General features: G+C 44.3%; 1 protein-coding gene across 3 annotated transcripts; it reads left to right on the top strand.

The window, feature by feature from the left end:
- The first annotated feature begins 25 nt into the window (after positions 1 to 25).
- On the top strand, positions 26 to 8,496 carry NFKBIZ (NFKB inhibitor zeta). Of its 3 annotated transcripts, none has more exons than XM_042031639.1 (12): positions 26 to 238; positions 715 to 854; positions 1,796 to 1,832; positions 1,926 to 2,032; positions 2,168 to 2,931; positions 3,362 to 3,467; positions 3,799 to 3,945; positions 4,451 to 4,514; positions 5,126 to 5,295; positions 5,968 to 6,078; positions 6,163 to 6,330; positions 6,988 to 8,496. In XM_042031639.1, exons 2-12 carry the CDS (start codon positions 726 to 728, stop codon positions 7,039 to 7,041), a joined length of 1,857 nt encoding a protein of 618 aa, XP_041887573.1. In that variant the 5' UTR covers positions 26 to 238; positions 715 to 725; the 3' UTR covers positions 7,042 to 8,496. The 3 variants fall into 3 exon arrangements, with proteins under 3 accessions (XP_041887573.1, XP_041887572.1, XP_041887571.1); XM_042031638.1 differs by having other exon boundaries at positions 26 to 299; positions 1,929 to 2,032; XM_042031637.1 differs by having other exon boundaries at positions 26 to 299.
- Positions 8,497 to 8,499: the final 3 nt, after the last annotated feature.

The following is an 8,499-nucleotide window of genomic DNA, read 5'->3' as shown; positions in this document are numbered from 1 at the left end:
GGCCGTGCCCGCGCCCGCTCCGCCGCCCGCCGCCCCCCGCCGCCGCCCGCCCCGCCGCACCGCCATGATCGTGGAGAGCAGCCGGGACGTGGCGCCCGATGGCGGCGACGGCGGCGCCCTCAGCAGCCCCATCAACCTCGCCTACTTCTACGGGGCCTCGCCCCACTCCAGCGAGGGCAGCTGCTCGCCGGCGCACTCCTCCGCCCCGGGCTCGCCGGGATCCGACTCGGACCTCTCGGTGAGCAGCCGCGGCGGCGGCCGGAGGGACCCCCGGGGCGGCCCCCGCCCCGCGCTGCAAGGTACGGCGCGTCCCCGCGGCGACCCCGGCCCCGGGGGGTGGCGGGGAGAGCGCGGAGCCGCGGGTCCCGCTCCGTCCCGTCGGGAGGCGAAGCCGGCCGCTGATCCTTTAGGGGTGAAAGCGGCCGAAGCGGCGCAAAGCGGACGCGTGTGGCCGGCGCTTCGTGCGCGGTGCCAGGGTGTTTCCATCCTTGGAGCGGGAGCGGCAGGGCGGTCCCCGGGGCAGCGGAGGAGCCGCACGCCCTTGGGATGGCGAAGTGGTACGGAGGGCAGCTCCCTGGCTCCTCTCTGCTAAACCAGGATTTAGGTGCCTTTCCACAAGAGTTCCGGGTTTGTTTGGTGTTTTTTCTTCGTTATTTGTTAAACGAGGACGAAGTCGGTGGCTTAAGTTCGGGTTTTGTTTTCATGTCTCCACAGTTGAACAACACATGGGGGGCGGAAAGCAGCACCGAGGACCTTTCCAGGGGGTCCGTGTGAAGAACTCTGTGAAGGAGCTCCTGCTGCACTTCAGGAGCAGCAAACAGATGTCCTCGGGTCCTGCCACCGAGGAAAGCAAGGTAACCGGCAGCTTTTTGCACTGACAGATTTGATTTTAGTGGTTACCGAAGCTGGCAAGAGAGCACTTTGTGGTAATGTTAGAAATGAGCTTCTACTTTATCTGCTGTGGATGGAGTCAGTGTTTTTCCTTTTCAATACATAATGGAAGAATACAGCTGGGAAGAAATCAGAAAGGTTTACCGTGGAAGAAGGAGGCCCTTAAAAGTGTTCTTACTAAGCTTTATTTTCTAAAGGGAGTCTGGATAAGGATACATTTGTGTTGCGAAACCACAGAAATTCTGTGTTGACTGGAATGAGATCATTCATTGGAAGGGTTAGGGATTCTTCTCAGATTTGTTTGTCATGCTATTGCGCCTCTCTGTGCAAAGCACACAGTGTAAAGGTAGGCCCTTTCAGTCTGAAAAGATGAAAAAGGACAGGAAATTCTGAGAAGATTAAAGGGTATTTTTGATTTCATTAGATTCGTTTTTCTGAGTCTGTGTTTGAAAGCTTCCTAGATAAGTGTTGTCAAGGGAAGATTTTTGCATATAAAAGTTCACGGCACTGAAGAAGTCTAAAATTGGCTGGGTTATTTATGTTTAAAGAAAAAAAAAATCCTCAGGTCTCTGGAAGGAATAGTGTATTTCCCTAGATTTTCTTGAGTTTTGTGGTATTATAACAAATAGCTTGAAAAGCCTAAAGAAAAATAGTGGGTTTTATTTAAGTTTCATTAAAGTATTTCCATTTTCTAACCTTAATTAAAAGCAATTAAGTTAGGGTTAGACAACCACATACTAGAATTATTCTAAGGTATATTCTGTGTTTACAAAAGGAAGTCACGGCTGCTTGCTTGGTTTTTTTTGGTGGATTGTTTTTGGTGTTTGTTTATTTATTTATTTTTGTTTGTTTTCCCCCAGAAATAACATTATCATAACAGAATAATTTGGATTTTTCTTAACAGGCACAAGGAGGATTGGTGAACTACGAACCATACACAGGTAGACCATTTTTTAATCCATACCCTGTAATAACACTTTAAATCAATTATAAGACTACCCTCCAAATGGATTCTAAACTTATTTTCTTTCCAGCAGAACTCAAGAGCATACTAGGCCACAGTGGCAAAAGAAAGGCTCCTGAACTCCTCTCTGATGGACCTTCTTTCAAGCGCCAGGCCAATCTTCACCCACATCTCCTGGTAAGTTTGTTGTAATTTTTTCCATGCCTTTATTTTGCAGTTAGCTTTGTATGATCAGAAACTGCCAGATATAGCTATACCTCTAAACTTTCTGGGGCTTGTTTTGATTTGTCTTTTTTTATTTTTTCCTGTCAGACCCCACCCCAGACACCAACTTCTATGGACAGCATGGAGGAGACACATAAAACTGACCCAAAGCATGACAGCAGTTCTGATCTGCTTCAGAACATTATAAACATCAAGAACGAGTCGAGCCCCATTTCCCTGAACACGGTGCAGGTGAGCTGGTTGCCCTCTGTCACCAGCCACGGCTCGCCTGCTGAGCAGTACCAGGACAGCCCAGGAACACAGGCTTTCTCCCCATCCCAGAAGTACCAAGTATTCCAAGACCACACCAGTCAGCATATGCTTGATCCACCACAGCATTACCAGTTCTCTGCATCCCAGAACCAAGATTTGTCACAGAGTTATCCTTCAGATGCCTCCCTGGACTACAGGCCATTTGTTGCCAGTGACCAGTCTCCTGTCTACCAGCAGAACACCTTTGAGAGCCATGAGCTGCAGTACTGCCCGTCGCAGAGCTTCTCTTCCCTCTTGAATGACTCAGAAGGCTCGGATGGCATCTCCAGTCCCCTCCAGCCGCTGAGCAGTGCCCACCCACAGGCCGAGGTTGCCCCTCATGCCCCCAACTTCAGCTTGCTTTCCAGCAGCCTCTGTGGCAGTCTGGAGCGCAGTGTCTCTTTGGCTGCTCTGAATGTCTCTCTACCTGACCAAAACGTTGCCAGAAGCACAACGCAGCTGGGCAAGTCGTTTTTTCAATGGCAAGTGGAGCAGGAGGAGAACAAACTGGCTAACATCTCTCAAGACCAGTTCCTTGCAAAAGACGCTGATGGAGACACGTGAGTGCCGTTTATCTTGGTGTTTCTTATGTGGGAAGTTGGGGAATGTTTCTGTTTGGGTTTTGGCAGACCGTGGGTTATAGTGAAGCAGTTCAATAGGACTGTTTGTGTCAAAAGTGCATTGGTTTGGCTGATCAGGTGAAAGGTGTGGTATTGCTGATGGCTGCAATGCAGAGCTGCAGCTCACTTGAGTAGACGAATTGTTTAATTTCAGGCGCTAATAGTTAGACTTGGTTAAATGGGGAGGAAAGCATTCTGATTTAGATGCTTTAAATTGCCTTGGTAAGAAAGTACCCATGTTCCTGTCTTAGTTATACAGAGGAGGTCTGAGGCTGGCAGTGTAACACCCCTTCCACACATTTGGTTCTCTGCTGTCTTGAGCCCTGGTTGATGTCTGGTGGTGTAACTCTGTTGCCCGTCTTTCCTGCAGCTTCCTCCACATCGCTGTCGCCCAGGGCCGTCGAGCACTCTCCTATGTTCTTGCGAGGAAGATGGCTGCCCTGCACATGCTGGATATTAAGGAGCACAATGGCCAGGTGACATTCTGAAACAAATCTTTGCGCCTGCTTTGTGCATCTGAGTGCCTCTGCATGTCTGAACCTTGGGAAAGATGTGGTGAAAGGCTTATTTAATATTAACCCCAAGATTTAGCCTGCATACTAATATTAACCTTGAGCTATTAATACTTCTTGGGATCACCTTGAGCTGGTAAAACTATGTGCTCTGCTTCATTTGTCCTGGCTTCCTAGTATTCATAATCACTGCTTAAATAATACCAGGTAGCTGGGGTTTTTATTTGTTTTAGTTGCTCTTTCCTGTTAGAGATCAGATGACTAATAGCTTAAATTTTGTTCTTGATGTTTGCAGAGTGCTTTCCAGGTTGCTGTGGCTGCCAATCAGCATCTCATTGTGCAGGACTTGGTTAGCTTGGGGGCTCAAGTGAACACCACAGACTGCTGGGGTAGAACACCGCTGCATGTCTGTGCTGAGAAGGGGCATGCCCAGGTCCTCCAGGTAAGAGCCAGGCAGGCACAGCTCTGCCCTGGCTGTTGACTCTCAGCCTTGGTATTAGCTGTGTTGGGAAACTCTGGAAACACCACTCCTTTCTTCATCTCTCTGGGTAGCCTTGTGAGTCTATCTCAGGGCTCTACAGATACAGCTTAAAGTGGGACTGAATTTCTCATAAAGGTTCTCATCAACATTTTTGAGTTATTTTGGGGGAATCCTCTAGTTTACCAAACCAAAACAGTAAGTCTCCTCTTAATCACAGGATCATCGAATGGTTTGGGTTGGAAAGGACTTCAAAGATTTTCTAGTTCCAACCCCCCTGCTGTGTTCAGGGACACCTTTCACTAGACCAGGTTGCTCAGAGGCCCATTCAGCCTGGCCTTGAACACTTCCAGGGATGCTGTTATTTATTGCAGCTTTATTGCAGTTACTGCACTAAGGCAGTGAACAAATTTGAAGCAGTATGTGGTTTGGATAAGACCTAAATGTGTACCTGCTCCTACTTTTGCAGGCAATCCAAAAGGGAGCCATGGGAAGCAATCAGTATGTGGACCTTGAGGCAACAAACTATGATGGTGAGTAGTTAAGAGTTTATAATTTACAGAGTTACAGGAAAGTACAATGTTTTATAGCTACTGATGGGAGTGCAACAAAATACAATATTTCTTTGTCAGATGGAAATTTACAGGTACAATTGACATATCTGTCAGATGAAAACATGGTTAGTCTGTGTCTGTCAGAACCTCTTTCCTCTTACCTGTGATTGCTTTGTTTGGCAAGGAGAGTGTAGGTTGTAACTGGCCACTGTTTAAAACCTTGGCATGCCAGTGTTGTGTCAGTGCATACAGAAGCCAGAATCTGACAGTAGAGAGCTGTTGTATTTGGACCTCTTTTCCATAAAACAGCTCTTTCTAATGTATATTTTGTAAAAAAAAATATTAGAAATTTATTCTTTAATTTTCTGCTGGCTGAGAGCTCACAGTAGGCTGCTACTTCACTCTTTTGGTGATGGACAGTCCAAATCTCAAGCTGCTTGGGAGCAGTCACTGTCACCTACAAATACATAACCATTCCTGGGCTTAAGGGGGCTAGGAGCTCCTTTATCCAATCTGAAACAAGCAGCCAGTCAACACCTCTATACTGCATTTGTTCATTCATGATGATTTTTATTTTTTTTGATGTTCAGGTTTGACAGCGCTGCACTGTGCGGTTCTGGCCCATAATGCTGTGCTGCATGAACTGCAGAACTGTCAGCCACCACACTCCCCTGAGGTCCAGGAGCTTCTGCTGAGAAACAAGAGCCTGGTAGAAACCATCAAGATCCTGATACAAATGGGAGCCTCTGTTGAAGCGAAAGTAAGTAAAATGCTGTAGTCTGAAGTGCCAGATCCAGAGAGAATATGTCTGTGGACATATGGGATGGAAGCAGAATGTCCCCTTCTCCCACGCTGCATTTCAGCTTTGTTACACAGGAAGTAGACTAATTTGAAAGCTTCCCTACAGCTTAATTTACCCAGATGGGATGAGAATGTTGCATTTATTCAGAGCAAGGTATTATCAATGCAAATGAACCCTGGGGAAAGAGGGAGGTGACAGTCTAATTTCTAGACTCAGAATGATGCTACGCTGGCTGCAGTGAGTAGCATAGTAAAAGTAAGAATATGTTTGGAGCACTCTTAGGTACCCATAGTAATAGGGTGCTGATGACACCTTGTTCTTGAACTGCAGATTTTAATTAAAAACTGCTTACCTGTGCAGTTCAGGTCTGTGCCGTGCCAGACCATTACTTAGCCAAAATATCAAATATTACATTATGTAAGCTTACCTGCAGATGAGATCAGATTCCATTGTTCATTAGATGTTGATATTAAAATATATATATTCAGATTCACTTTTGATGAATTGTAGTGCAAGTATGTTTGCTCAACACTCTGGAGTTACTTTGCTTTCTGTTTTTATTTGTCTGCATCTTCCCCCTGGATAGGTGAAGCACCTGCAGGGAAGACTAAACAGTTTCTTTTTTGATAGGATCGCAAAAGTGGTCGCTCCGCTTTACATTTGGCAGCAGAAGAAGCAAACCTGGAGCTCATTCGTCTCTTTTTGGAGCTGCCCAACTGTCTCTCTTTTGTTAATGCAAAGGTATGGTGATTTTTTCATAATGCAGACAGAGAAAGAGAGGCTCATGCCCCCACTTCCTTCATGGAGTTGCCTTGTCATCCCCAGGCTTACAATGGCAACACAGCCCTGCATGTGGCTGCCAGCCTGCAGTACCGCGTGAGCCAGCTGGATGCTGTGCGCCTGCTCATGCGCAAGGGAGCAGATCCGAGTGCCAGGAACTTGGAGAATGAGCAGCCAGTTCATCTGGTTCCTGACGGCCTTGTAGGGGAACAGGTAAAAAAATTCCTACCAACCCTCTCCTTCCATCTGTCTATCCGCACAAAAGCTGTATTCCACTCCAAAAGTTTGTTTTGGGTTTTGAGTTGCAGCTTTCAAGGAAAAGATTTAGCAAATGCCATTTTATTTTATAGATCTTTAGTTTCAGTATCAAGATCAGGCAGAATATACAGACCTGAAATTTTAGGTTTCACGTGCAGCTTTTATTTTTTCCATCTCAAAAGCTTTTTGCTGTTGGGATAGGCTTTGTCTTTGTAACCTTGCAATGTAATGGAGGCAGTACTCCTTCTTATTCTCTTGCTCATCTCAGTATGGTCTGAGTTCATGCTTTTATTGCTCTTGTCATAGTTAGTAATGACAGTTCTTAGGCCTGAGTAACAGATGAAGAAAATCCCTTTTTCCTAGGGGCTATACAAATACTTGATGAAAAAAAGTAGCTCTTGACCTAAGACTAATAACAAGCACAGCTGAGTTGCTGACTGTTGCCTTTCATTGGTTCAAATGCTGTAAAGTGGGATCAGTTCTGGTGTAACTGAATGCAGGACCTAGGCTTGGATAAATGAATGCAAAACTGGGTCTAGGGTGGGTTTTTTTCAGATTGTGACTCATTTCAAGATGATGAATGTCATGTTTTTGTCTTTTTCTTTTCTCCAGATAAGACGTATCCTCAAAGGGAAGGCGATTCAGCAGAGAGTGTCGCCGTTTTAGGCTCCATGTTTCTTGGAGTTCAGCAACTTACACTCACTGTCAGTCAGGCAGTCCTAATGAATCTGTAAATAGACCATTTGCTTGGTGTGGGCAAATGTTAGTTGTTTCTATGAAACAAAAGTATTTTGTTCACTATTATATAGTGGGTTACGTAAGAGTAAAAAAAAAGCCCCAAACCCAACAATCAAATTCGTCCAACCAAAAGGGAATGCTTCATTCCCAAGCATGTGGAACATCTTCCTGGCTACCTGTATTTCATAGCTACGACGAGACTGATTTTATTTAAACAACCATACAGATAACTTCTAGACAAGGACAATTCTATGGGAATTTTTTTTTTTTTAATTTTAGAGAGTGGTGATACAGGTCAAAATTGCAGGGATTGTTGTGTTTTTAGTAACACTTAAGTGCAAGAGAAATTAAATATTTTTGAAAATGAACATTTATTTATGTAACTTTGTGGCTTTGTTTCAGTATCTTGTGCAGGATTGTATATAGTCACTGACATTATTGTACAGATGTATAGTTCAAAGAATCTATTGATCACTTGGGGAAGGATCTGAAGAAGCAAGTTCCTTGGTCTTGAGCTTGCATACAGATATACTGGTGCAAATCGGGTAAATTCTGTTCTTCTGAAAGACTGAAGATGGAAAGTAGAATTAAGATAGATTGTCCCTGGCACTGATTTGTGCATGCTTTTGGAGTTGTTAATAAAACATGAAAAGCCATGCTTCTTCAGGGGACTCTGTCAGTTTTTCTCATACCCAGCAGGGGTTTTTCTCTTGATAGAATAATAGATTGAGAGAGAAGGATGATGATTTCTATAGTATGTATGTAACTTGTACTTTAAGGGATATGATCCTGATTCAGTGCAAGTGTTTGGCATGTACTTCACTGTTGATGCATGCTGAAATCTCTTAATGTTAATTATAATGCTTCAACATGTGTAAGCCTTACTGGTGTTGGTGGGGCTTAAGCACATGCATAAATAGCTTGCTGAATGGGGCTCTAGTTAATTCTAGAGACTTAATGTTTTCCACCTTCTAAGCAGAATTAGTCCATTTATGGTTTTACCTTATAGGTATAGTGGCTAGCAAAGTAATATTTGAAGTTAACAGTTTTTCTATTTTTTAATAATTATTAATGGAAAATGTATACTAATGATGCTGTATACTTGTGTTCTGTTGGAAAAAACTTCCTCCTATCACTTTCTGAATGATCCATGCTGGGCTGTAATCCAGTAATATGTTCTCTGTATGGTCTTTGCTCTTAAACTGTTTTTTCATCACATGCAGTTCTCTGATGTAACCATTTAATTAGTCTGATTGTGCTGTTTTGGCAAAGTATGTCTTGTAGACAAGCTAAATGAAAAAATCTGATATGCGAAGGCTTAGTTGCAGTGTATTTCTTGAAGGGTTATGTGTAACTCGTGTTTGAATAAACATGCTAATTGAATTT

Source organism: Corvus kubaryi, unplaced genomic scaffold (genome assembly GCF_017639235.1).
Source record: "Corvus kubaryi isolate FWS band 111438036 unplaced genomic scaffold, C.kubaryi_AGA036_p1.0 37341, whole genome shotgun sequence".
Taxonomy (NCBI): Eukaryota; Metazoa; Chordata; class Aves; order Passeriformes; family Corvidae; genus Corvus; species Corvus kubaryi.
This window is presented reverse-complemented; position numbering and strand designations above follow the sequence as displayed.